At 41.2% G+C, this 27,883-nt stretch overlaps 1 protein-coding gene across 7 annotated transcripts; it reads left to right on the top strand.

Annotated features, from left to right (window-relative positions):
* The first annotated feature begins 913 nt into the window (after positions 1–913).
* On the top strand, positions 914–27,163 carry trpm7 (transient receptor potential cation channel, subfamily M, member 7). 7 transcript variants are annotated; one of them, XM_028955745.1, is made up of 40 exons: positions 914–1,115; positions 6,609–6,688; positions 7,548–7,586; positions 7,926–8,124; positions 8,615–8,828; positions 9,260–9,384; positions 9,504–9,675; positions 10,175–10,349; positions 10,453–10,576; positions 10,682–10,754; positions 11,739–11,839; positions 12,028–12,162; positions 12,375–12,428; positions 12,541–12,681; positions 12,844–12,975; positions 13,067–13,344; positions 13,535–13,763; positions 14,668–14,823; positions 15,224–15,367; positions 15,878–16,006; positions 16,139–16,390; positions 16,588–16,762; positions 16,849–16,981; positions 17,086–17,270; positions 17,676–17,808; positions 17,930–18,621; positions 20,176–20,270; positions 20,546–20,636; positions 20,751–20,824; positions 20,957–20,994; positions 21,439–21,464; positions 21,858–21,911; positions 22,491–22,535; positions 22,659–22,724; positions 23,085–23,368; positions 23,875–23,957; positions 25,108–25,313; positions 25,397–25,448; positions 25,542–25,648; positions 26,213–27,163. In XM_028955745.1, exons 1-40 carry the CDS (start codon positions 1,113–1,115, stop codon positions 26,329–26,331), a joined length of 5,613 nt encoding a protein of 1,870 aa, XP_028811578.1. In that variant the 5' UTR covers positions 914–1,112; the 3' UTR covers positions 26,332–27,163. The 7 variants fall into 7 exon arrangements, 6 of the variants coding, with proteins under 6 accessions (XP_028811578.1, XP_028811579.1, XP_028811577.1 ...); XM_028955746.1 differs by lacking the exon at positions 914–1,115 and having other exon boundaries at positions 6,591–6,688; positions 12,859–12,975; XM_028955744.1 differs by lacking the exon at positions 914–1,115 and having other exon boundaries at positions 6,591–6,688.
* Positions 27,164–27,883: the final 720 nt, after the last annotated feature.

Below are 27,883 nucleotides of genomic sequence, written 5' to 3'. Positions count from 1 at the left end.
TTCATATTGCCGAGTCAATAATTGAGACTATTGTTTTATTGATTATGCTATAGTAACAGCCAAAACAAATGATTTCAACCCCAGCAAACAGGATTTTTTCGGACTTCGGGAGACTTAACACAATGTTGCTTCACATAATGTCTAAATGCAGCATCACCTGCAAATGGTTGACAATCCTCGAAATGACTATTTGCTCGTTTGTTTAATATAACATGCGGAACTGATATGTCAGTTGTGTGGGGTAAATACTTTTATTTATGCACTATGCATTTATGCACTATGCACAATCATCATATTTACATTTACAGCATTTATCAGACGCCCTTATCCAGAGCGACTTACCAGTAGTTACAGGGACAGTCCCCCTCTGGAGCAACTTAGGGTTAAGTGTCTTGCTCAGGGACACAATGGTAGTACGTGGGACTTGAACCTGGGTCTTCTGGTTCATAGGCGAGTGTGTTACCCACTAGGTTACTACCACCCTGGATATGGAATTCAATATGCATGTGAATAATATGCAAACAACATCGGTGAGCTTTGATGGAAATGACCTCCAACAGTGATGTGATAATCCTGCAGAAAGACTCTAAACGTGTTTGGAATCCCAGAGTGACTCATGACACAACTGATGTCACAATACTGTTGACAACAGGACACTCGTCTACGCCTTTAATTATTGTCGCCTGCTGGTGTTTAGCTTTAGCCTGGATACATGCACTACGGTGCACGCAAACAACAGGGACATTGCTATCGATTACATTTTCAAGCGTTTAGAGGGGCTCCTCTTGCCGGCAGGCGCTGCACCAATCACAAAGCGCAGCGTCGAGCGCCGGACGCACGCTCCTGAACGCGCCCCGGGCTCTTGGCCCCGCCCCCTCATATGACGACCGGTGGGGCTGACTCACAGCTGACTCGTCACCCAGCGTCAGTTCTGAGTCGCACAATTATGAAAAAGCAACCTTCCGCTGGAGCCGGAGCTGGAGCTGGAGCTGGAGCGGGGCCACATTACTCCAACGTCAGCCGGGCTTTCCTTCCAAGGCCAACCGATAACGCCGCAAATAGATGGCTAAAAGCCACGGAGCAGCTCTTCCTGAGTCTCAACGGTGAAGAGGATGGTACGGCCGGCTCCTTCCCTTTTCTCGCGGCGAGGGGCTGGGGCGCCACCTTTCTAACCCGGGTTTTATTCGGGGGGCGCCGGGGACGCGTGTAGTGCGTGCCCGGCAGCGCTGGAGTGTCGAGGCTGCGACCGGGCGATGAAACGCCTGGTGCGCCAGACAGGCGGCTAGCGCTTAGCAGTTTACGCGCCTCCTGCGCGCCGTCTGGGTTCGATCCAGCAGGGCGGTCCGCGTCCACGCACCGCACGCCGTGGGCTGGAGATGGGTCGCTGTCCGCGCTGCTGCCGGCCGGTGAGCTAGTAGCAGTTAGCTTGCCGTCAGGTTCTCAGACGGTTAGCGACTTAGCAGAGACCCGCGGCGTGGCCGGAACGAAGTGGCTAATACGACTTTTTATTATTTCACCGCAAACCCCGATAAAACCTCGCCTTTCCGTGTATTAGTATGTACCCAGAACCGTGCAGGCTCTTCGGGCGACAGGGCTGTCACTCAGGTCTGAGGTGGCTGTCGCAGATCGTCCACGTCCATGCTCCCGGGCTTAAATGTGGACACGGTTTAATTTTGCTTCACCTTCTTCAATTTCTTGGAACGTGTTTAGATCGATTTCATCCGATCTCATCCACTGGATGCCTCCCCAGAAAGCTGAGCACAGTTCTAGTCTACGGTAATAACCACTTGGTTATAACCACTTGGTTATTACTGTTTGCTTCTTTTGCCGGTGAAGTAATGTATGTGGCGTTATTCACGTGGCCAAGATGAAACTGCAGTAAAATGTGTGTGAGGCGTAAGTTTACTGCGAGATGCATGACCAGCACTGGCACATTTGCGACAGAAGTTATTGGATTGCTTTTTTTTTTTCTGGTGTTGCTCTGCTTCATTTTTTTGTGCCTCATTTGTTGTATTTTAAACCTTTTTAGTTCAGAGAAATTACTAACTTCAGGATTTGGGGTTCTTCAGTGTCAATGAGGAATCAGCTACTGAAAGAATAGTGTAAAAAAATAGATATATTCTCTTATCCATTACGTCCTCAGAATACCAGTCATACCATTCATTACTGGTTTACTTTCTAAAAGAACCCACAGACAACTGTCTTATTATTATTAGAAAAGTGAAATTAATTGTGCTGACATCAGTTAAAAAAAAACAAAAAAAAAAACAGTACGCTTAACCTAATTTTTTTTTATTCTCACTGTCTGTGTCTGTGTTTTTGTTAAATTAAATATAAGCAGTGTAGGAAAAAATATAATTTTTTTTTTTTGATGACCTGTTTTTGATTTTTATTCAGATTAGATTTTTCCCCCTTTCCCAGCCCTCTTAACTCCAGGTCAGCTTGTACTCAGCAGCCCCTATACAGCCCTTAGGTCCCATTGCTTTGTGTAAGCTGAGTATAGTTGACACGAATGCCATTGTTGTCTCTCTCCACCAAAACTGCTGGTTCAGGTGGCTCCCCATTTCAATCTTTGCCAAAGTTGCACTTCCTTCGCCAGTTTTTCCACTGTATTTGTTTATTGTTAATTTTATTATTTTGCACTAGGCAAAGATTCTAAAACGTTGCTGACCATGTGCTTATTAAGCATTTAGAATTGAAACTGAAAAAGAAAGTGAAGTGATTGTCATTGTGAAACACAGCACAGCACACGGTGACACAACAAAATGTGTCCTTTGCATTTAACCATCACCCTTAGTGAGCAGTGGGCAGGTTTGGGATTTCGAACCGGCAACCTTCTTATGGTCAGCTTCCTTACCTTACTAGGCCACCCACTACCCCAAGTTAATTGTAAATATGTCATTTAAGATTGAATTGAAGGCCTTGTAAAGTCAAATTTGTCACCAGTGCAGTGGCAAGGGACCTTTTTTTTTTCCTCTCAATTACATATTCTGTTGCACAATTGTGTAATTGTACCACTTTGCTTGATGTGTTGTGTATAACGAAAGAGGTATTTGTGTTTTAGGACTAAACACCGTCTAAACCCAGCACACTTGAGTTCTGGTGTAGTGAAATAACTGGGTCAAGGAAAACCAAGTGGCCTTAACCTGTAATTAAGTTATTTTCCCGTCTAGAGAAAATGACCGCGTTTGCAATAAAACTCTTTTTCTCTTCACATGCTAGTCAGAAGTTACTTTACCACTTTAGCGTTTTTCTGAGCAATCATTGAAAATAGGACGAAACTCAATTGTGGAACAGTTTTGATCAGTTCAAGAGCCTATTGGTTAAAAAAAAAAAAAAAAAAAAAACGTGCCTGTGATACTGGCAATCACAAAAAAATGCACTGGGGGATTTCACTGCTGCACTGTAACAGCGGTTGAGATAAATGCCTCGGCTCCCGCAGCAGCTCTCAGCCTATGGTCTTTGAGACTGTTCTCTGGCATGGCTGCTGGCAGGCATAGTAGAAATATTTTCACCCTACTGTATCCTCTAAGAGTGTCACATGTTTCAGCTTAGCCAGGCCGCCGGTTCTGCTGTAACTGGATTTAATGATTCTGGGCTATGGAGTTTTCCAACCATTTTTAACTAAACGTTTTAATGCATTGTGCTACTTTATACTCGGTCTGGTAGGGATATGTGAACCCTGGTCGAGTTCATTTTCATTTGGTTGTTTGTAATGAATTGACATTTGAGATTGTTGCGGCCATAGGACCAAAGTTTGTTCTGTTTTGAAGGCCGTGAGCTGGGAATCAAAGGTTCGATTGGCCAGTATCATCTCCATTTCAGCCTGTGTGTGTGTGTGTGTGTGTGTGTGTGTTTTGTAAATGGCCTGGTACCCTCTCGGTTCTCATGCTCCTTGTACTCTGTTGCCATAAAAAGCCTGTGAGCGGCGAGGCAGCAGTAACAGCAGAACCCTCCTTATCACGACGCAGGCCGACGGACTCACGTCTCCACACGCAGATGGGGAGTGTGGCACGCTGCGCTCGCGTAACACGAGTTGTGGGATTCGTGCTTTTTCTGTTATGTGAGATGGCAGACTTGAACCGAAAGTTTCTTTTGGGGCAGAACGGGTGTTTGGTTTTGTTAATGCGCTGTTATGGCAAATTGCACAGACTCAGTGAAGAGCTACAGTGAGCTTAGAACAAAGATCACAACGAGTCAGACTCCGCCGAATGGGGTGGTTTTGAATTCCGGTGAGGTAGGGAAGAATGTTCTTCAAGTCTGAGCAAGCAGATGCTCCTCTGGGTTTGGTATTTCCTCTGCTGTCTACGACATTTTGGATACTCAGCGAAACTTCTGTAGCAGCATGAGGGATGAGCTGCTTGACCAGAAATCAAACCTGTTTGTTGTTATGTGGTAGTTTGTTTTTGACTGAATTTCGTTTAACAGGTTTGGAACAAATGGCTAATTGTAATTTCCTGGTTTTATCTAAATTGTGCAGACCGGATACATTTAACGGTGCATTGGTTATCAGTTGGATGCACTCGGGTTCTGTACGTATAATGATCCTCTGATTAGCCAATGAAAATGCAGTATGCTTGTACTTCATTAAAATACAATATGCTTGAACCGTTAAACCATTTTATTGCATCTCTGTCCATTTCATCTGTGCTTATACTGAATCTCGCCAACATGGAAAAACAGGCCTTCTTGCTTGTCTCGTGATGCACAGGCAGATCAGGATTGCCTGTCTACTTTTACCACTAAGAAGTCAATTTAATGTATTTTTAAAGGAATAACGTCCCATTTTTATCTCCAGAGATCTCAAAGCCCCGCCCATTTAATGTTTTGACTCCGGCAGCAATTACTAAGAACAAAAAGTTTGAGTAAATGGTTTGAGGTAACATTTTGAGACAATATTTCTGTTGTACAGTTTTAATGTGCACTTTAATACATATTCTTATAGTATTGATTCCTCCTGACTATTTTTTTTGTTAGTACATTGCAGCAGTACTGACAGGTTTCACAAGCAATACATTGTTCAGTAAATCACTGTTTAACAGAAAGAAAGCCTGAACAATGTTTACTGTTACATCCCTACTAATAAATGTCCTGTAAAGTCTTGTAGTTAAATAGATTTTGTGTCATCAAGGCGTTCTCTATACCTCTTGTACTGTAAAACAATGCTGAAGTGAGCTCTTGGGTTAAATAGCGCAGTATTTTCTGTCCTCCTCTATTTAAGGGTGCTTTTTCACCCCTTGCATTGCCATCTTGCTTGGCTGTAAAGCGGGGTTGTGGTGGTTCGTGGGCGGTCTTTGTGATCATCTGAGGTCCCCTAGAGGGAGCTGGAACTCATTCACATTATATATTCATACTCATGTCTGAATGAAGTTAAACTTTTTACTAGAAGAGTTAATCTTCAATGTATTCACCCTGAATAGTAGTGTCTTGATGAAACTCATACACAACTTGGGACAACTTTGGTGTAGACGGGGTAGAAAAAACTAAAGTAACATAATAAGATATCAACATTTAAAGTGTACTTACATTGATATAAATACCGCATTCATGTTTGGGACACCGTTATAGAGACCATGTTGCTTTTGGGTTCCCATGTTTGCTTTCTGATCTGCGAACTTGAATAGTGGCTCTATTTATTTGCTGCATTATAAAAGTACTTGGATGTGGGAACCTAATGTGCCTGCATGCCACTGCGGGCACCCCGGTGTCCATGGAATAGATCACTAGTACTTCGCCATGTCGCGCCCGACCCCTCCGATGCCTCTCCCTTCTCCTTTTCTCTTCTCCAATATTTAGCCTCTTTCCAAAACATTCATCAAGCCCCAAGCTTCCTCGCCTTCAACCCCTTACAGATTAACTCGGCAGCAGATAGCGGTAGCTGGAGCTGGTGGATGGGCGGTTCAGCATTTAACCTTAAGGGATATTTAAGACGTCCACCACCTTTTTAAGTCTGTAAGATGGCGTCAGAGCTGTAATACGGCAAAGGAGTGATTTTGCAGGCTTTTGAGTGATGTGCAGGTGATGCCTGAAGTTCTGTTATGTTCCCGTACAAAGCTTTGCTGCATGGATATGAAGAAGATAACATTGAGGTAGAATTTTTTCTCTCTTTCTTTCAGTAAACTTGTTTTGGTTTTCTTGTGAGTAACAGGCTGTTGTTCACACTTTATTTAATTCCATTTAACGTGGTTTATATACCGTGATGTTTTTGACCTCGCTGCTTTGTGTCGGGGCTGCGGTTTTGAGGCGTTGGAGGTTGAATTTTAATTAAAAATTCTTTAGCATTAAGTCCCTCTTGCTGGGCACAGTCCTCATACGGAGTTGGTGAACGGTTTCTGTCAGAGGGATTTCCTCTGATTGCATTTGCTTGTTTATTAATGTGTGTACTGATCCTGTAGCATTTCTCATTAAATCCAGGATTAGGTCAATTGGACAGTCTCTGCCTGTTTTAAGTTAATTTGTGATAAATTGTACTAATTTAACTTGCATTGCTACAGCTACGGAACAGTGCCTCAGTTCATTTTTCTTTCTTCGATAACTCTTGAACCTCCACCCCCTCTCCCTCACCATATTGTTTATTTTTATGTGGTTTCATGTGTCTTTTTCTACAGTCCCACAAATCCTGGATAGAGAACACTTTCACCAAGAGGGAATGTGTGTACATACTGCCAGTGTCGAAAGACCCCCACAGGTACAGTATTTCCGTCAACTTCAAAAAAATCCCAGAATGAATACAGTATTGAAAAGAAGAGCCTTTTATAGATTAAAAAAAAAAAAGTCTCTTTCCCTTCAGATTTCTATCTTATGTAAGAACACGCTGCACCCTTTGAAGCTGGTCAGTTTCACATGGGAATGTTGCACTTCAGCGATAAAATGTTTTGGTGGCTCAGGTGTGAAATCTGATCATTTATATCTTCCTATCGGGAGTTTTAACGCTAAATGATAGCAGAGCATTAACCATATATGTCTGCTTTTTGTTTTAAATTATTTTAATTAAAACAACCTGAGAGAGAATTTGAAAGCTTCATCTCATATGACTTTACATGGAAATTATTAAATGCACTGCCTTTTTGCACAACTTGGAAACAACCATATTTGCTAACTAATCAGCTTAACTAATCATTTATTTTTGGTAGTGATCTTATTTATAAAATGGAAATGTCTGTTTAATGTCTCGTGTTTAGCTGTTCTGCAGGCTAAAACGTGAGTTCTGAGCATTCCTTACTTTCCGCCCATATCAAATGCTGGAGAGGTTTATATGGAGGAAGGCCCCACACTGAAGGGCTGGTGGTTGCCAGGCCAGAAAATCATGCAGCCAAACCCCTCTCCTTTCTTAAGGCAGCAGGAAGTCATGCTGCTTTTTATTGTGTTGCTCAAACTCACCTCAGACCCGCAATGCTTTAAATCCCATGTCTGATACAACCTTAATTTTTCCTGTCTTTCCCCTGCATTTGCCAAAGTATGCACACAGCCGTTAAGCATTTGTGGCAGCTTTGCTCTCGTTGGTGGCTTTAGAAAATTCTAACATCTGGGATTTGTTGTTTCTCTAGATGTCTTCCAGGATGTCAGATCTGCCAGCAGCTGGTACGGTAAGTTAAGATAATATAACTAGTGTCTTGTGTCTTGCAAATGTAAGTCTTCCTGCATGCTGTGCTCCTAAATTCAAGCAGAATGCCACAGCATGCCTGGACAGGAAACAATTACTTCCTTGGCTTTGTGTGCCATAAAGAAATTGCATTCTTTGGTATTATATAAAGGATGAAAGTGGGAAAGTGTGGATGGTTTTTGGACAAGGCGAAGTGTTTTGTAGTGTGTTTCACAAAGCAAAATCTCATTTTCAGCCACGATCCAAAGTCTTTGTAAACGGTGAGATTTGTGTAATTTATCAGGTATTTATATAAAAAAATAAGACGTTTTGGTGTGTGTAGATGCTGCTGTGGGCGGCTGGTGCGGCAGCATGCCGGCTTCACCGCCAGCCTGGCCATGAAATACTCCGATGTCAAACTGGGTGAGAATGAGATGCCCGAGCTGGAGGAATGGTCTGTGGAAAAGCACACAGAGGAGACCCCTACTGACGCCTATGGCGTTGTCAACTTTCAAGGAGGATCCCATTCCTACAGAGCTAAGGTCCCTAACTTTCATTCCATGCATTCAAGAGAGAAAAGAAATAAAAATAGTTTCAGTTTGGTCTGTATGCCACAAATTGATAGAGATCTGTAAGACAGTTTCACTTCAGCAATCACTATCTATTTCTGTTTAAAAAATATTCATGGAACAATTGATTGGTATCACTATAAATTAGGCAATCACCAGACTTCAGATTTATTGGTGGCATTTTCTGAAAAATGTTGCCATTAATGACTTTTTCGTCATAGTAGTTAAACTATTTTATTTTTATATTTAACATTTAACATGCATGCACACACACACACACACACACACACACACACACACACACACACACACACACACACACACACACACACACATATATATATATATATATATATGTATATATATATGTATGTAGAGAGAGAGAGAGAGAGTCATAGCTGACAATTTGTATGATTCTTAGAAATGAAAATTCTTCTGATTTTGTTGTTTTCCCTCCCCTCAGTATGTGCGCCTGTCTTATGACTCCAAGCCAGAGGTGATACTTCGTCTGATGCTGAAAGAATGGCAGATGGATCTTCCCAAAATTGTGATCTCCGTCCATGGAGGGATTCAGAACTTTGACATGCACCCACGCATCAAACAAGTCATAGGGAAAGGTTTAATCAAAGCAGCGTCCACAACCGGCGCATGGATCCTCACCGGAGGAGTTAACACAGGCAAGGCCCAGTGCAGAAGCTTAATTCTTGTATTGGCAGCAATATGAGGAAATCTGCCCGTGCCATTACTCTGGAATGTGGTCTGTTTGCCTGTTTGATTTCTGTTGCAAAATGTCAGCCAGTGGAAGGGAATGTTTTGAAGACAGCTAGTGGCAGACCGCCCCAAATGTTTACCTTTAGAAGTCAGTAATGCAAGACAATTAGACTGAAGGACTTAATGATAGCCATTTAGAGCCATCTCTGTTGGTCCGTTAAGTAAAGTGATGTTTACTCTGGGGGGTAATGATGGACCCATAACACGTTTTCCAGACAGTCATGATTGTGCAGTGCAATATCATCATCTTGAGGAAACTAGTGCTTTAAAAAGGCATGATTTGCAGTGGCAGGCAGTGAGGACTTGTGCCACCTGAACCTCTCTTCTGGTCTTCTAGGTGTAGCTAAGCATGTTGGCGATGCGCTGAAGGAGCACTCTTCCAGATCCTCGCGGAAAATTTGCACTATTGGAATAGCCCCTTGGGGGGTAATCGAGAACAGAAATGACCTGATTGGGAGAGATGTAAGGCTGCGTTCTTCTGTACTTGCTCTGTAGTGCAACACAAGAATGGTTTCTATCAATAAAGGTGGTTGCATAACTTAATTGCATGTTTTTCTAACTTTGTTAATTCTCTTGACCAGGTGGTTGCTCCTTACCAAACCCTTCTAAATCCCCTGAGCAAGCTGAATGTGCTGAACAGCCTCCACTCGCACTTCATCCTGGTGGATGACGGCACAGTAGGGAAGTATGGGGCAGAAGTCAGACTTCGCAGAGAGCTGGAGAAGCACATCAACCTGCAGAGGATCCACGCCAGTAAGGCCACAGCACATGGCTAGAAGTCTTGGGGCAGATGTGACAGTTGCTGCCGTCAGTGTGGTTTTAAAAATTGCTTGGCGGCATTTTTCATGGCTGCTATCAGGTTAATTGCTGTTTGTGTGCCTCCGACTTGTGTGACCACACCTGTTGGTACAGACTCGCAGTCATCAATATAGTCATTTTCTGAACACGACAAAAGGACCCACATGGGTAGATGTATAAGTCTTGAGTAAAATCTGCCCTTTCCTGCATTTTTTTGTTTCATACATAATTAAATAAAAACTAATGACTGGCTAGATGTCACTAAATACAGACAATCTGAATGTGGACATGACAGATGACGTAGACCTTATACATTAATACTATAAAGCAACATACAATGAATATTCAAAATATACCAAAATGTATAAAACATGTTGGTTGTAGAACATATTTCAGACCAGTGTTTAATATTGGCCATTGTTTTGCTAATGTGACATTTTGTGTCCGTTTTCAGGAATTGGACAGGGCGTGCCAGTGGTGGCCCTGATCTTTGAGGGGGGTCCAAACGTTATCCTGACTGTGCTGGAGTACCTGCAGGAGAGCCCGCCGGTACCAGTGGTGGTGTGTGAGGGGACGGGCCGTGCTGCTGACATCCTGGCCTATGTTCACAAGCAGACCGAGGAGGGAGGGTGAGTGAGTTTGGGCTATGGATGAAATGCTCCATTGTGATGGTTATAATAGAGACTAAAGTGGCTTATTATAATGTGACTTTGTTTATTTCGGACACTTCAGGAGGCTTCCTGATGGTGTAGAGTTAGACATCATTGCAACCATCAAAAAAACATTCAACTTCAGTCAAAATGATGCTGTCCACCTCTTCCAGACTTTGATGGAATGCATGAAGAGCAAAGAGCTGGTAAAGTCTAACGCCACCCAGTGCACTTTTCCATTTTTGAAAGGAACAATCTAGTTAGCCTTGTAATACTTATTGTTGTCTGTTCTCATTTGCTGAATATGAAAGATAACAGTCTTTCACATTGGATCGGAAGATAACCAGGACATAGATGTGGCCATACTTAGAGCTTTGTTAAAAGGTACGTCCAACATGGCTTCAGAATTTTGAAAGTGTGCCCCATTTTTAAACAGGATGCGGGTGTCTGTGTGTTTCATGTCTGTAGTGTTTTTTTTTTTTTTTTGCACACAGCAGTAGAGTGGGTTGGGCCATTTAACACTGTTTTCAACACAACAAACAGTCAGCATGTTTCGGAAGCACTTTCCCTATCCCGCTCCTCTAGGCCCGCTTCCCGTGAGCCCTCAGCTGTGTGGTTGCAGGGCACTGTGCCAGTCGTCATTAAGTTACATCGCTTGGGGACCTTCATTTGTTACTGCAGGAATAACATGCACACAAATGAATGGAGTAGGCTCTGCTTCGGCAGTGGCAGGTTTCCCCACATTCCACACAGAAAAGTCACTCCTGAGCTTCCTAACAAGTCTTCTTGTGATCTTTGTATATAATATAGCTCTCTTTTATCTAGTTTAAGCTTAAGAGCAACCAACAATTTAAGCATCTTAAGAACATATTTTTTCACTTTCTAAGTTGGGATATTTGCGATCCTATTAGAAATGAGTAAAACTGATTTTGTTTAACTCTATACAGCGCTTGTTAAGTATTTTTTTATGCCTGATAGACAGGTAAGGAATGTTTTCCTACCTTAAGGTAACATAGTATAGCACACTGAAACTAGATGAAGGAATGTGGCATTTTCACACCCATCATGTCAGGTATGTTGGGTATCCATCCTCTCACGTGTTACAAAATGTGCTTCACTTTTCTGTTCCCTTGTTAACAATGATGTTGCATCGACGAACAGTGTTGCAAGCTCCTTGCAAAGAACTGTAAAGCACTCACCATGCTGTAAAGCACTCACCATGTCATAAAATATATCTTCTGAACGTTTTTTTTTTTTTTTTTCACCCCCATTTAGCATGTCATACATGTAAAACTTTGAAGTATTGTGATATCTCAGCTGCTCAGTTTGGATAGACTTTGTTAGACTGTTCTTGTCTTTTCGTTACAGGCACAAATGCATCTGCGTTTGACCAGCTCGTCCTGACTCTCGCCTGGGACAGGGTTGACATAGCCAAAAATCATGTGTTTGTGTATGGCCAACAGTTAATGGTGAGACTTTAAAGATTAATTAAATCTAAATGAATTAATAAAATCCTCTTGCTTCAGAACAAGATTTGCCAAGTTTCAATAAAATATAGTTATTTGGCTGAATAATAATGTCTGTAATTATCAGTTGAATGTAATTTTCAGCGTTTCATAGCATGGCAGAGATGTGAAGGTTTGTGCTTGTTTTGAAGGTGGGCTCCTTGGAGCAGGCCATGTTGGACGCCCTTGTAATGGATCGCGTCGATTTTGTCAAGCTGCTTATTGAGAATGGTGTCAGTATGCACCGGTTTCTCACAATCAGTCGGCTTGAGGAGCTCTACAACACGGTAAGAGTTAATTCCCCGTCTTTTCCTACAGGGATTATTTCTTATGGCATCAAGTAGGACTCATTCATTTCTGTGTTACATTTTCTCAATATTGCATGTTCTGTCATAATGTATGCTGAATTATTATTGAATAAAATTGTATTGGTAGATAATTTATTTGACATGAATGGTTTGATTTATATGCTCACATATATTTTTATTTACCCCTCTAGAAACACCCCCCAACAAACCCAACACTCTTTCACCTAGTAAGAGATGTGAAACAGGTAAAATATGTATATATACATATACGTATATATAAATACTTTGAATAAATGCATAATTATTTTGTGTTTTAGTTTTTGCTGAAGCAGTTTTCTGTTTTTCTACCACTCAAAGGGTAATTTGCCACCAAATTACAAGATCACACTAATTGATGTGGGCCTTGTCATTGAGTACCTCATGGGTGGAACTTACAGATGTAACTACACAAGGAAACGCTTCAGGGTCATTTACAATAATCTCCATGGTAACAATCGGGTAAATATTTGTTGAATTTATTGTACTTTTTTTTTCTTTTATTTTTTTATCTTAAGTCCCAGTCCATGTTTCGACATATCACTGTTAGGAAAATGATAAAATATGAGGACTAGTGTTATAAAAGTTAATTCAAAGATGATGATTCAATTGTTACTGTAACAGAGGTCTGGCCGGCAGGCTTCAAGTGGCTCTAACCTACGCAAAAACCATGAAACGTTCAGCATCCAGGCAGACAAGAAGGAGAAAACAAGACACAATCATTTCATCAAGACCGCACAGCCTTACAAACCCAAGGTCTGTTGCAGTCGAGAGCCTTACAGAAATCATTGTTCATTCTGCTGTGCTAAACAGACAACAAATTCTCTGTTTATTACCTGTATCTCAGCTGGAATCCTCAACTGATCAATCTAAGAAGAAGAGCAGGGAGGAGATTGTGGACATTGACGACCCAGAGACACGGCGCTTCCCTTATCCTTTCAATGAGCTCCTGGTGTGGGCGGTGCTGATGAAGAGGCAGAACATGTCCCTCTTCTTCTGGCAGCATGGCGAGGAGTCCATGGCCAAGGCTCTGGTGGCCTGCAAGCTGTGCCGCTCAATGGGCTATGAAGCCAAAAGAAGTGACGTGATTGATGATACATCAGAGGAGCTGAAGCAGTATTCCAGGTGAGTGAGACAGAAGAATCTGAATTGATCAAAGTTGCTCATGTATAACAATCTTAAACTGTTTGAATTAAACCATTTATATGATCAGGATCCATTATCTCTCTGGCTGTATGTACCTGGTTAGACACTAGAATTAAGTGAAATTTCTGTTGAGTGAAATGTTTTATTGTTTTCTTTGTTTTGTTAATAGTGAGTTTGGCCAACTTGCTGTGGACCTACTAGAACAGTCTTTCAGGCAAGATGAAACCATGGCCATGAAGCTACTGACCTATGAACTGAAGAACTGGAGCAATTCCACCTGCCTGAAGCTGGCTGTCTCCTCACGCCTGCGGGGGTTTGTGGCTCACACATGCACACAGATGCTGCTCTCTGACATGTGGATGGGTCGCCTCAACATGCGCAAGAACTCCTGGTACAAGGTGCTTCTTCTAACATTTTTTTTAAAAAGTCTTTATTTTCATTTTCCCCACAACATATCAGAACAGGAGATATATATGCATAACATTATACTAGTCATATACAGCATATTACACAAATAAGATACAAATACAATGCAACAGTGATTTGAAATTGGCAACTATATCAGAGACCTTAAGAAATGTATTTTCTTAATAAAATTTTCTTCTCTTAACTGCAGAGCTGAGGTAACATTCTCCATTACCATGATTTGTTTTATCCTTCTCTTGCTGTACATCAAACTAGCATTCACAGCATATCATACCGTGTATGACTGTGTATGTGACAAATAAAATTTGAGTTTGAATTTGAACTAGGAGCTTCAACCAGAACTGTGCTATTTTCTGTGCTATTCCAAAACATTATCTTCAGATAATCTGCTCAGACTCTAAGACGCCCGCTGTAAAGCTCAATTCATCTTCAACACCTGTTTCTTTTTTGTATCTTCTAAATTCCCAGCTCCACCCTTCCCCAGCACCCACTAAACCTTTAAAACTCCCCACGGTCCTTTCCTATCTCTAAACAACATTTAGCTTGGTCTAATAACAAAACTAACAGATTGTTAAAACTGGACACTGATAAGGCAAGAACTATACATCAATAAAAATAGTTAATATTATAGGCCTGTTTGAAGTGTTTACACTGATAACAGACCCCAGCTCTTACACGGACCCTGAAGGGTTCTCTCCATGCTTCATCAATCAGTACATTTGCTTCCAACTTTCATATTGTTTTAATTGTCTCCTGCCTGCAAAGCCATACATAAATTTGATATCATTTCTTTTTTAGCTAAACCTTTTGTATACCAGTATCAATCGTTCCACATGTACACATCTGGCTTACCAATTATATACTTCTGTGCTTCAGGTCATTCTGAGCATCTTGGTCCCTCCAGCCATTTTTATGCTTGAGTATAAAACAAAGGCAGAAATGTCACACATCCCCCAGTCCCAGGATGCGCATCAGATGACCATGGAGGACAGTGACCATAACCTCCAGATTCCCACGGACGACATTCAGATGGTACGCCATGGTTCAGTGGCATGTCTTAGGTCAGCTTTCTTGAGACACAGAGAGATCAGCTTTCCTCCACAGTTTTTGTTGCACCTCTTATCATCCATACCTGATTCAGCTGTTTAATTTTTTTTTCCCCAAAAACTGTCATTTTTGGTTGGGGTTGGAAAGAAACTGGTTCAAAATCAGCTTACTACCATTGTGTCCCTGAGTAAGACACTTAACCTAGTCTCCAAGGGACTGTCCCTATAAGTCGCTCTGGTTAAGGGTGTCTGCTAAATTCTATTAATATGAATGTCAAAAAAATAAAATAAAAAAATAACTGAAAAAGATGCAAAGAGAAGTATTAGTGGAAAAAACTCTTTGCAGATTGTTTCTGAGATCCATTTTGATTTTATTTTGTCTTCAGGATGTCTTCAAGGAGGTCCATATGAGTGACAACATAGAGGGGAAGAATGAGACTGAGGTCCATGTGCGCTCAAGGAGGTTGCCAATCACTACGAAATTCTATGCATTCTACCATGCTCCCATTGTGAAATTTTGGTTTAACACGGTACGCAATTCTTGAGTTTTGCTTGTGTTTGAGAAACAGGCTGGTGGCATGGGAAAGAACAGGATGCTCTAGAAAGATATCTGATCTGTTCTTTGCCTCAGGCTGATTTCCAAGTGCTTCACTGACCTGTTTTTCACTGACCAGAATCAGCTGAGGTGGTGCTGTTTCACAGCCCTGAGAGCTGATAGCATCACTGAGTTCCATAATTGACTTGAATTCCCACCTGCTTGTAGTTAATCTGAAATCCTGTGTCTTTGTTTGTGTGCGAGAGAGTAAGAGTGCAGACCTGTACCTTTTGAGAAAAAGGCTGGTGGCATGGGAACAAGGAAGTTGTTCAGATTTTTCTGTTTTTTGTCAGAAAAATCAGTGCTGGTCCTTATAGCATGATAAAAGGGTGTTTTATTTAAATAAATAAATAAGTTTGGGATGCCAATTTATTAAAACTGATTCTGTAATAATAAAAATCCTTATATTATTATGTTCTTTTTTTATGTTTCTCTCTCTCTTTAGATGTCTTATCTGGGATTTCTGATGCTCTACTCATATGTGGTTCTGGTGAAAATGCCATCTTTCCCATCGACACAGGAGTGGGTGGTTATTGTGTATATCTTTACTGCTGCAATTGAGAAAGTTCGCGAGGTAAATCATGCACTGACTGCCAGCCTAAACCGTTTGTTTGTTTATTTATTTATTTATTTATTTATTTTCCAAGTGCATTCTGTGTAATATTATAAAATATAACATTACATGTTATTGTGTGTTCTTCTTCAGATGTTCATGTCTGAAGCTGGAAAGATTGGTCAAAAGATCAAAGTCTGGTTCAGTGACTACTTCAACATCTCTGACTTCTTTGCAATTGTCAGTTTTTTTGTGGGATTTGGACTGAGGTTTGGAACTGGTGATATCTTCCTGGCTGGACGCACTATGTATTGCTTGAATATCATATTTTGGTATGTGCGACTCCTGGATACCTTGGCTGTTAACCAGCAGGCTGGACCATACGTCATGATGATTGGTAAAATGGTAAGTCTACTTTTTTTTTTGCTTGTTGCAATTGGACATTAGTCTGTATAAATTTCTTCCATCATTATGCTGTTTGAGGTCTAGTTAATGTGTGTGCACGTGAGTGATGGTGAATTACTACCTCACCACATGAGTGATTGTGAATTGTGAACTGTGCTGTAGTAATCGTCTTATTCATGTAATGACTCTTCCGGCAGGTGGCCAACATGTTCTACATTGTTGTGATCATGGCGGTCGTGCTGCTTAGCTTTGGTGTACCCAGGAAAGCAATTCTGTATCCAAATGAAGAACCCTCCTGGACACTTGCTAAAGATGTGGTTTTTCAGCCATACTGGATGATGTATGGTGAAGTGTATGCATATGAAATTGATGGTAAGTGCCCATGTATGAGTGTAAAAAAATATATTTTTTGTTGTTGTAAATGTATATTTGACCTTTTTTTTTTTTTTTTTTCCCAGTCTGTGCAAATAACAGTGATCCAAATGTGCAACATCTTTGTCAACCAGGAGTCTGGTTGACTCCTCTTTTGCAAGCAGTCTACCTCTTTGTTCAGTACATCCTCATGGTCAATCTTCTTATTGCCTTCTTCAAGTAAGCCATTGTTTCTTTCCATGTTTCACTTAACGTTGAACAAATGAACCTTAACCTTGTCAACATGTGGGGCATTTTATTTACTGCATGTTTTCTATTTGCAGCAATGTTTTTCTCCAAGTTCAATCCATTTCAAACCTGGTGTGGAAATACCAGCGGTACCACTTTATCATGGTGTATCACGAGAAGCCAGTCCTGCCACCACCACTCATCTTATTCAGTCATTTGGTGTCTCTCTTATCCTGTATTTGTAGGAAGAGGAAGAAGGACAGCTCAACTTATGGGCCAAGTATGAGTGACCACAGTGCTGTTTGTTAACCTTTAGTCTTTTATCCTGAACCACAAAATGTGGGAACTTTTGATGTAAATACTGAACCGCAGTCATTTCAACTTCAAATTTTGTAAAGATCTAGTGAAAGTCTTTATTATTATTATTATTATTATTTTAGTAATTGATTGTAATAAGATGTATGTTTCTGTTCAACACACTATTTTAAATTTACAGAAGCCCTAGCCTTCTGTCTCTTTCACCTTTTGTCTCTTTTTGATTTTATCAGTGATAGTCTTTGTCCTTACTGGACAATGCACGTTGTCTGAATAAACTACTCATGATCTTAAGGTCAAAAACCCTGGAATGAACTTTAAACAAAGAAGTAAAGATTGTTATCTAAAATACCTTTCATTTCACATCCAGAGCTGTTTCTGACTGAAGAAGACCAAAAGAAACTGCATGACTTTGAGGAACAGTGTGTTGAAACATACTTTCATGAGAAGGACGACAAATTTCACTCTGGGAGTGATGAGAGAATCAGGGTTACTTCAACCAGGTAACAGTGGAACACCCTCAGAGTATTCAATGTCCAGGCTGAAAGAATGTATACTGTGAAAATAAAATGTAAAGATAAGATTGCATTCAAATATTATACCTTTTTTTTTTTTTTTTTTTAGGATTGAATCCATGTGCATCCAGCTAAAGGAAGTGGGCAATAGGGTGAATTTCATCAAGCGCTCGCTTCACACGCTGGATTCCCAGATCGGCCACCTGCAGGATCTCTCGGCTCTGACTGTAGATACTCTGAAAGAGCTGACCGCTCAGCGAGCATCCGAGGCCAGCAAGGTCCATAACGAGATTACGCGGGAGCTCAGCATCTCCAAAAACCTGGTGCCCAACACAGGGGACGTGGCTCTGCAGTCCAAGTCCTCTGCACTTGTTAAACGTAGTGTGGGAGCCTTCTTCCCCTCCAGCGTTGGAGGTGGGAACATTGCAGACTCGCTCTTCGGCAGCGGAGCCAAAAATGCCTTGAGCCTGCGCCGGATGAATCTAGACCTGGCGCCAAGCCGGGAGCGGAGAGCGGCGCTCAACATCCCAGAGGCGGGTCCCTCGGGTAGTGCCTTAACCCACAGCGCTTCGTCTCCACCCGATCCTCACACTTACTTGCTGGGAGAGCCCATCAGTCCGCTGGACTACACAAAGTTTCCAGACTCTCCCCGCGACCTGTCTGACGTCCCCTCCCAGTCCGCCAGATTTTTTGTTAGTACCCCCTCCCAGCCGAGTGGCTCGAGTCCCCAAAGGGTGTTCCATGCTGAAGAACAAGAAACCCTGCCTGAGAGCCCTGCGGTAGAGTTTGGGGCCTTTGTTGGTAAGTCTGAGTCAGATGAAGGTGAACATGAGGAGAATAACGGAAAGTGTATCTATCCTACTATCATCATAGTATCCAGGACATCAGACACAGCCCGTCCGGTTTCCATGCCTCCAAGCAGAGATAAAGAGGGCTACGTTAATCACGCATTTTGTGATGATGAGGGTAGAACCGAGGCTGATGAACATGCAGATAGGCAGGGTAGGGATGAAGAGCCCACTAAGTTGGCCCCGGCGGATGCCCTGGCGGGCGACTGCCCCCACAGACACAGCCCGCTGCCGGGCTGCGAGCTGGCACCTGCTGTGAACCCTGGGAGTTCCTGCTGTCGGCAGGCAAGAGAGAGACCAATGGAGGACCCCTCCGCCCAGCCAGATCCCCCAAAGCATAGGCAGAATGTAAAAGGAGCGCTGCACAAGCTGAGACACACAGGCAGAGGTTTGAGTTTGAGTTCTCTGAACAGGGTTGCAGGTCTGCATGGGTCTTTTATTGTTGAAGTTGCTCTGATGACAAAATTCTTTCTTTTTTTTTTTTTTCTTTCCTTTGGGGTTTTGTGTGTTGGGATGCTGCTCAATTATGCAGTTACAATAACCATTATCCAGTGCTTATTTATATGCTTTAGGTATATTATTATTTTACCAAAGTACAGTGTAAAGTGTAAGCTTAATATCAACCCATATTAAAATGTACTTTCAGTTTACTCTTAGATCTGACAGTTGAGTTTACATTCCCTTTTATACAGTAGTATGTTACAGTATTAGCATAATGGGTTTTATAATGTGTGTGTAATGTATAGCTGATTTACATTTACAGCATTTATCAGACACCCTTATCCAGAGCGACTTACAATCAGTAGTTACAGGGACAGTCCTCCCCCCCGGAGCAACTTAGGGTTAAGTGTCTTGCTCAGGGACACAATGGTTGTAAGTGGGATTTGAACCTGGGTCTTCTGGTTCATAGGCAAGTCTGTTGCCCACTAGGCTACTTCCACCCCTGATTTACTTTTTTATTAACAATATGGAACTTGTTTAAAATGATATTCTTCTTGACTAACACTGTCTTGTTTGATAACTGGTGAATGGGTGTCCACGGTGATGGTTTGTTGCGTGGTGGCACTTTCAAAGAACGTCTGTAGATGGACGTTGTGGCCTACTCAACCTTCCTCCTGGAAGACTGCCTGCCCCAATATTTGCATTTAACCCAATCGGAATGAGGTTGATTTTTTTTCATTGTGGCAAGTTGAAAGCAATGTTGCAGAGAAAACATTGTCCCAGGTGCAGGGTTGAAAACGCTGTCCTACAAGCTGCATTTTAAACAAAATTTAATTTAAATTAAAATTGGAATGAGACTCTGCCTTGGCATATGATTAGCTCATTTTGGAAGAGTTCTGTGTAACACCTGAGCATTCATTTTGTTCCTTCAATGATGTAATGTTTTTTTTTTGTTTGTTTCATGTTTATTTCAGAACTTTGAAAGTGCCACATTTACTTTTATATGTTACACCAGGGATTTGATGTTTGTAAAGGGTACTGATAGTTTTAATTTGATCTAATTAAGGCCATAAAGACAACTTGGAGCTACAACAGTCTTTCCCCCAAGGAGACACTCCTCGAAGTCAGCAGCTGAGTCCACCCAACACCAGGAGAGAAATGGTCAGTGTCTTTTATTAAGAGTGTGTGAGTGGCAGTCAAGGGTACAACTAACTGGCATTTTGTGATTAATGTTATCGTCATAATCACATTATCAGTGTTTAAATGGCTGTAAAATGGAATTATCTTTAGTGCAGATAATGCAGATTGAAATGACTTAATTACTGTAATTACTTTATTGTCTGTCAAAGCAAGGGTGAAACCTGTAATATACATTTTATTAATATTTTATTCAGAAAAAATAATTTTACATTATTTTGTCCTTTTGACAACTGTAGGTTCCAGTCGAGGGACACATGAGGACAGTGAACTCCTATGCAGGCTTCACTGAATTTGACAGAAATCCCTCATTCCTGCACCCTGAGACAAGTAAGCTTGCACAGTCCAACACACGGACTCGTTCAGAGTGACAGTTACAGTGACGGACATCTTGATATTCTCAGTGCTTGTCTCACCTTTAATGAAACCCATGTTCCCTGGAAGCTTTAAGCAAGCAGAGTCGGGTGTCCGCAGAGGACATCCTCGTCTACAAGGACCCAAGGGCTGCCCTGCTGATGGTAGGTGTGAGTTCAGAGAGCTGAAACAGGTCTTTAACTGTCTGCTGTATTCCGATTTAAGGCTCTGCTTTGAACAAACTGAATGAAAATTACTCCAACTGGATAAACTTTTTCCTTGATATATGTTTTCAGGAGAGGGTCCAAGGCAAATCGGCTCAGGCTAGCAGTCTGTAAGTAGCTGAAACTCGTGCTTTATCTTTTATTCACAATGAGGTGTTAATGATTGCTAGGTCGGGTCAGTAGTGTGTTTTTTTTTTTTTTTTTTAATATATATATATATAAATAGCTGCCGGTCACTGATAAGCCTGGTGTGCTGCTGAGCAATTCCGTTACTTTGCTCTTTATTTCAGCTGTTGCACAGTTGAACTTCAAATTCTCAGCCTTCCTGAATAAGGCCATCCTGGGATTAAAGTTATCGTGTAGAAAGAAAACAATTGTTCATTCAGATCAAAGCCAAAATATCATGAAGATGGACTTTCTATTTTATGATTAGTCTGTAAAGAGTCGTTATGTAGGAATGCTTGGTGTCATTTGTGTGTAATGAATTGCATATTGGTGTTTTGTATGTGTAATGTGTAAGTGTGTTTTTTTTTTTTGTTTTTTTACTCATGCAGAAATCCCCCAGAAGACACCCTCAATGGTGTGTTGATATGATCTGTTTTATTACTGCTGAAACTTTTTATCTACTTTGCACATTCATTAGACAGTTAAATTATGCATGATGAACCTTGTTGACTCCACACAATCAACAAGAACCAATATCATGCATTATTTATGCATTATAGCACTATTGCTTTTTATGATTTCAGTTCAGTAGCAAACCTGCCTATATCATTCATATTCACTTGCTTTTAAATAACTGGGCAAAATTGCAACTGTCGCATTTTAGAATCCACGGCATTAAATGTCACAAACTTTCCCAGTTGGTTTTACCAACCAAACTCACTCTAATTTGAGGCGAGGCAGACACTGTAGTTGTGATGCCAGCTGCCTCACAGGGAATGTAACCTCCATTCTGACCTGTTCATTTCAGCTGTAGCATGCTTGCATATGGCCAGGCATGTGCATCTGGGAGCCAGGAAAGACTGTGAGTTTGTCTCTCTATGGTCCACATAATTGACACGCATTGCAAATTTGGACTTTAAAAAGTTAGACGTATCTTAAAGGAACCATCTGCATAAGACATGAGAGGATGAAGCACTGTGTGTGTGTGTGTGTGTGTGTGTGTGTGTGTGTGTGTGTGTGTGTGTGTGTGTGTGTGTGTGTGTGTGTGTGTGTGTGTGTGTGTGTGTGTGTGTGTGTGTGTGTATATATATATATATATATAATATCCTTAGTTTACAATGACCATAGAGTGACTTACTGTGGTGGCCATGCAGTGATTCCGACAGAAATTAACCTCTTTTCCATCTGCATGAACCCACAAGCCAAAGCTGTTCACCCCTTGCTTGACATATATCAACAATCGCCCCTGTACTGATACACAGTGGGTTCCAGAAATTAACAAAACCTTGCTTGTTCCCCACTTTTCACACAGTCTGTTACCAAATGCAAATAATGCAACACCCTTTGTAAGATTTTGCATGCAAGGAATTTAAATCAGCAGAATGATTTTGCTGGTAGCTGGCATTCTGATCTAATCATTGCATTGTTTCTCTCTGTCCAGCTATTGGCTCACCGTTCAAGCCAATTGAAAGTTTTCAGTACTCAGGTGAGACGGCCACTGTAGGGATGGGTGGATTTTACTATGGGGGAAAAAAACTGTAGAGTGTTGCTTCCCTCTTCTCCTTTGGGATCATGGTTTTAAACCCTACATGTGTTCCCCATGTATTAGCCGTGGAGCGTAATAACCTGATGAGGTTGTCCCAGAGCATCCCATTCACCCCTGTGCCCCCTAGAGGTAAGGATGTGTCAACCCCTCCTCTCCAGCCACCCTTTTTCTTACCTCAATTTAGTACATGGATTCCCAATGCTGTTTCTGTAGACCCCTACCTTACAGAATCTTTTCATTCTAATTTTTGTTTAAAAGCACTGTTGGAATAAAAACATTCTGTCAGGGTGGGGCTCTAAGAAGAGGATTTGTAAGACCTGCTTCAGTTCTTGACACATACTGCTGGGGTTTTATGTTATCAGAAATATAGATTTGATATTCTTTTGGGTTTAAAACACATCCAGTTGTTTTATGAAGTTTTATATTTTTAGTGATTGCTGTATTAGTTGTACCTATGGCTTATTGCGCCACTCCCGTGTCCTGTTGCAGGGGAGCCAGTGACTGTGTACCGCCTGGAGGAGAGCTCCCCCAACTCCATCAACAATAGCATGTCGTCCTGGGCCCAGCGTGGACTTTGCGCCAAAATAGAGTTCCTCAGCAAAGAGGAGATGGGCGGAGGCCTCCGCCGCGCTCTCAAGGTCCTCTGCACTTGGTCCGAGTACGACATCCTGAAACCGGGTCACCTCTACATAGTCAAGTCCTTCCTGCCAGAGGTGGTGAATACATGGCAGAGCATATACAAAGAGGACACTGTGCTCCACCTTTGTCTCAGGGTAAGCAGTCACATTATTTCTCTTTGATAGCTATCCATAGTAGCTGGCTTTTTTCCCCTCCTCCCCCTCCACAATGTCTGCTGGTTCAAGCCCGACCGTTTCTATTACTTCCTCTCTCTAATCACGCCAACTCCCACTTTCCAGGTTTATTGAAAAAGCTTTTTCCACATAAACACCTTTTCATAGCCTGACAGATTGACAGGAAGTGCCCAGTGTACTTCCTCAGTGGAGTTCCATTATTGTGTGGGAGGTGGTCTGGTACCCTTCCCTTCAACACATACAACCTCACATAACACCTCTTATCAGGCTGTTTGAGGAGCATTACTCTACCCCTCAAACAGTCTAAATATACTGATCATTACTACTGTCCTGGTTACTACCAGAGCAACTCAACTGATGGATCAGAGTTGCCATATATATTGAGGGTAGTTAACAAGTTGAAAGAAGCTGAACTGTTGCTGCCACTTAAAGAAGATGTAAATGATTCTTCTCTTGTCTCCCTGCAGGAAATTCAGCAGCAGCGAGCTGCACAGAAACTGACCTTTGCCTTTAACCAGATAAGGCCAAAGTCGATTCCCTACTCCCCCAGGTAATGCGTCTCTCTGTACACCCTGAATTATACACGCCTTCATTCAAAAATATACGTATTATAATGTTATATTACTGTGATATGTAATTATATCATAAATATGTGAAAGCAAATTTAGGGCTAATTTGCTATTATCGTCAGTATACGTATATCCCTAAATAAAACCAGTTATTTGAATTGGGATTTCTTGGAAGTCTGTAGCAATGAACTGTGGTTCATAAAGCACAGAATTTCTACAGCATAATATTGTTGTAAAGCACAGTCCAGGAGAGCAGGGGGAAAACTTCAAAGGCGTTTAATGTCAGTAAACTTCATGAAATCGTGATTATGGGGTGCAGTAAATGTGACTCTGCTAAGACTTTGGATTCCGGATGTCCTTCCTAAATTGTCCATCAACAAGGCTAGCTCACATGAAATACTGGACTTTACGGCAGCAATTGGACACTGCTTACATAACAAGGTTTTTACTGTCATACACATAAAACTGAGGTGTGTGTGATGTTTCTGTCATCACAAAAGAACACTGTGGGGTGTGCAGGGGAGGATGCAGTGCAATGTAATAGTATAATAACAGAAATGTTACAAAAATAAAACGTTTTGATGGTAAAAATGGATCGTAGAGTAGAGCAGTACAGTCTCCAGAATATTCCTGTTGAATATTGATGCTATGTCTGCAATATATATACACTACTATGATTTATACACCTACTCTATGAGGCTACGGAGGCTTTTTTTTGACATCTCAAGTATGTTTCATGAATCAGATTCATACGTTCATGACTGCTCTGCACACTGTTGTCATCATCATAAGCATGCAGTAATTATTAACAAGTGCTCAACATAGGAACTCTTGAAGGACTTTGAAAAAGAGAAGTCAGAGAGAATTGAGAGAAATGAACTGCTGAAATCACTGCAAATGTTCATGTTCAGAAAATGTTCAATATTCAAAAAAAAGAAAACCATAAAATTGAGTAGCTGTCAACTTTTAAGACTGGTGATGTGTGTGTGTGTGTGTGTTTAATACTTTAAAATGTATGAATGGATGTACTGTATTAGTATAGTATTGGAAGGGCAGGAATCGTGGTAGGGCATGGTAGTGGTAGTGCCATCTCAGGTTGTGATTTGCGAACACCTTCATCTGATCATACAGGTTCTTGGAGGTCTTCTTGTTGTACTGTCACTCGGCCGGCCAGTGGTTTGCTATCGAGGAGTGCATCACAGGAGAGTTCCGAAAGTTCAACAATAATAATGGAGATGAAATTGTTCCCACCAACCTGCTGGAGGAAACCATGCTGGCCTTCAGTCACTGGACCTATGAGTACACCAGAGGTGAACTGCTGGTGCTGGACCTGCAAGGTGAGTTTGGGCTCTTCTGTTTGTAATCAAGAGTCAGAGACTTGCAGGCTCACTCAAAATGGTGCATATATTTTGCCCTCTAGGCGTTGGGGAGATTTTAACTGATCCGTCTGTGATAAAAAGTGGTGAAAAAGGGTAAGTGAGCTTTAGCTATTACAGAATCTGAGTTGTGTGCATATTCTTGTTTTTGCCATGAGTGAATGTGATGTATTTATTTATTTTTTACAGATCTTATGATATGATATTTGGCCCAGCAAATTTGGGGGATGATGCGATAAGGAACTTCCGTGCTAAGCACCATTGCAACTCATGCTGCCGCAAACTGAAGCTTCCTGGTATGGGATAAACGGCTATTAGTAGTCCTTGTTTACATTGTTCAGTTTACAGCATCCTACTACTATCAAGACGTAAAATCATCCTTCCAAACTGTGACAATATGAGTAGTTTTTATAACTGTTATTATTGCAATGTAATGTACAGGGGCAGTGGTGGCCTAGTGGTTAAGGAAGCGGCCCCATAATCAGGTTGCCAGTTCAAATCCCGAACCACCGTGGTGCCACTGAGCAAAGCACCGTCCCCACACACAGCTCCCTGCATGCCTGTCATGGCTGCCCACTTCTCACCAAGCGTGATGAGTTAAAAGCAGAGGACACATTTCGTTGTGTCACCGCGCTGTGCTTCAGTGTTTCACAATCACTTTCACTACAGGGGAAAAAAAACAGTGGTAGTGAGTGCTTTTCGAACCCGTGACCTTGTGGGTCAGACGGTTGATAATTGTATTTGTTACCTGCTATGGCACCAGCCTTTAGTTATACGTGTGTTGTCATTGTGTTGATATTTGTTCACGTTCATATTTTTCTTTTTCATTATTGAATCATCATTTTTCTGTTTTCTTGCAGATCTGAAGCGAAATGACTACACACCTGATAAAGTGACTCTTAGCCCAGACGACCCTTCAGAAGGTTCCTCCCAACCAGGAAGCAAAGCACAGCAGCATTCCATGCGTCTGATGCCGTAGAACAAGGGTGGAGAGGAAGGGTCACAGTTTGAGCCAGTGGTCAGCTTTTTGTTCAGATGATGGTGAATACACGTTGAATTGCTTCTTTGTTCTCTGTTTTGGTTTGTTTTATCTTGAGAAGAAAGGGGAAAAGAACCTTTGATGAAATGTGACCAGGCAAAACTTTTAAATGCAGAAAAGCAGCTTTTAATATTTTTATGTAAAACATAAATCTGATTGTAGAATTTGGCTATTATCTTATTGTATAATTAGGGGGGAAGTATTTATTAAGACTTTTGGAGAAGTTGCCTTGTACTCTACTTTTCCTATTGGAATAGGTTTGAAGGGAAAACCTGCTCCACCTTTCAACTGCAAGACTCTCAAGCAGAATGCCATCACGTTTTATAAATATATATGTGTGTGTGTGTGTGTGTGTGTGTGTGTGTGTGTGTGTGTGTAAAGATATGTGTAGAAATATCTGTATTATCATATTTGTGTTCATACATCCTGAAGTTTTTTTTAATCCTGTAAAATATGGGCAGATTGCAATGCAGCTTTTACAGTTGAGGATGTGTAATTTTAATGTGTCAAACACTGAGACTGTACACCGAAAAATGATTATCAATGAAATTTTTATGTTATAAAAGGTACTACTGTCATCTTTTGTTATTCAAGTAATGTATGAGAATTTTAATCTAGTGTATCTTATAGATACTGTTATCTGGCATGAACTTCACAGATTAAAATGACTATTTTATGCAGGGGTATTGTGAAAAGCAGGGCTATATTACTGTATACATTTTGTACAATATACAAATATATTATTTAAACTAATAAAAAAGATAAAACAATACCGCTGGGGTTTTTATTCATATATATATATAGAATTATGACATTTTATTTTCATCTAAACATTGCTTATTGTCTAATTTTGTTTGCACTGATTATGTATTACATTATATGTTGTTTTCCTTATTCAAAACTTAGTGTAGTGTCATGTATGTATAATGTTCCTTCTACAAGAGGCAGATTGAGTGTGTTTAATCTTCATCTGCAGTGGCTTTATCCTTCTCCACTTCTAATGATGCTTCAATGATTATTTATTTACATACCACTTACCATTTCTAATGATTACTTTTTATAAAAGTGCACCTAATTTATTATTTTCTTTTTGAATGGTTCGATTGTAACAACCACTGCAGGCACCGTCATTTCACCCTTGTGTGATTTTTAATTTTTAATTTTATTTTTTTTTCTGGGGGGGGGGCGTGTTACTCATTTCAGTGTTTACCAAAAGTATGTTTACCCATCCCTTCGACTGGAGTGTCAAATACCAGGTCATTGAAATCACGATTTACATTCAAGGATTTGCCCCTCCACATGCTTTTGGGCAGTGGGAGGAAACTGGAGGAAACCCACACCAATGCGGGAAGAACATGCAAGCGCCGCACAGACAAGTCTGGAGCCTGGATTTGAACTCATGCCCTTGGAGGTGTGAGGCCACAATGCAGGCCGCATGCCACTGCATGGCCTTTTTTAAGCAATTTCCCTCATGATTAATAAAGTTTTCTGA

The sequence above is a fragment of the Denticeps clupeoides genome, chromosome 16 (assembly GCF_900700375.1).
Source record: "Denticeps clupeoides chromosome 16, fDenClu1.1, whole genome shotgun sequence".
NCBI lineage: Eukaryota > Metazoa > Chordata > Actinopteri > Clupeiformes > Denticipitidae > Denticeps > Denticeps clupeoides.
The sequence above is the reverse complement of the archived record's forward strand: the minus strand, read 5'-3'. Positions and strand labels throughout refer to the sequence as shown.

Coding starts and splice junctions, on each gene's coding strand:
- trpm7 (XM_028955744.1), top strand. CDS start 6,591: ATGTGTCTTTTTCTACAGTCCCACAAATCCTGGATAGAGAACACTTTC. Junction 8,125..8,614: donor CCCATTCCTACAGAGCTAAG/GTCCCTAACTTT, acceptor CCCTCCCCTCAG/TATGTGCGCCTGTCTTATGA. Junction 20,637..20,750: donor ATTCCTGCACCCTGAGACAA/GTAAGCTTGCAC, acceptor GTTCCCTGGAAG/CTTTAAGCAAGCAGAGTCGG.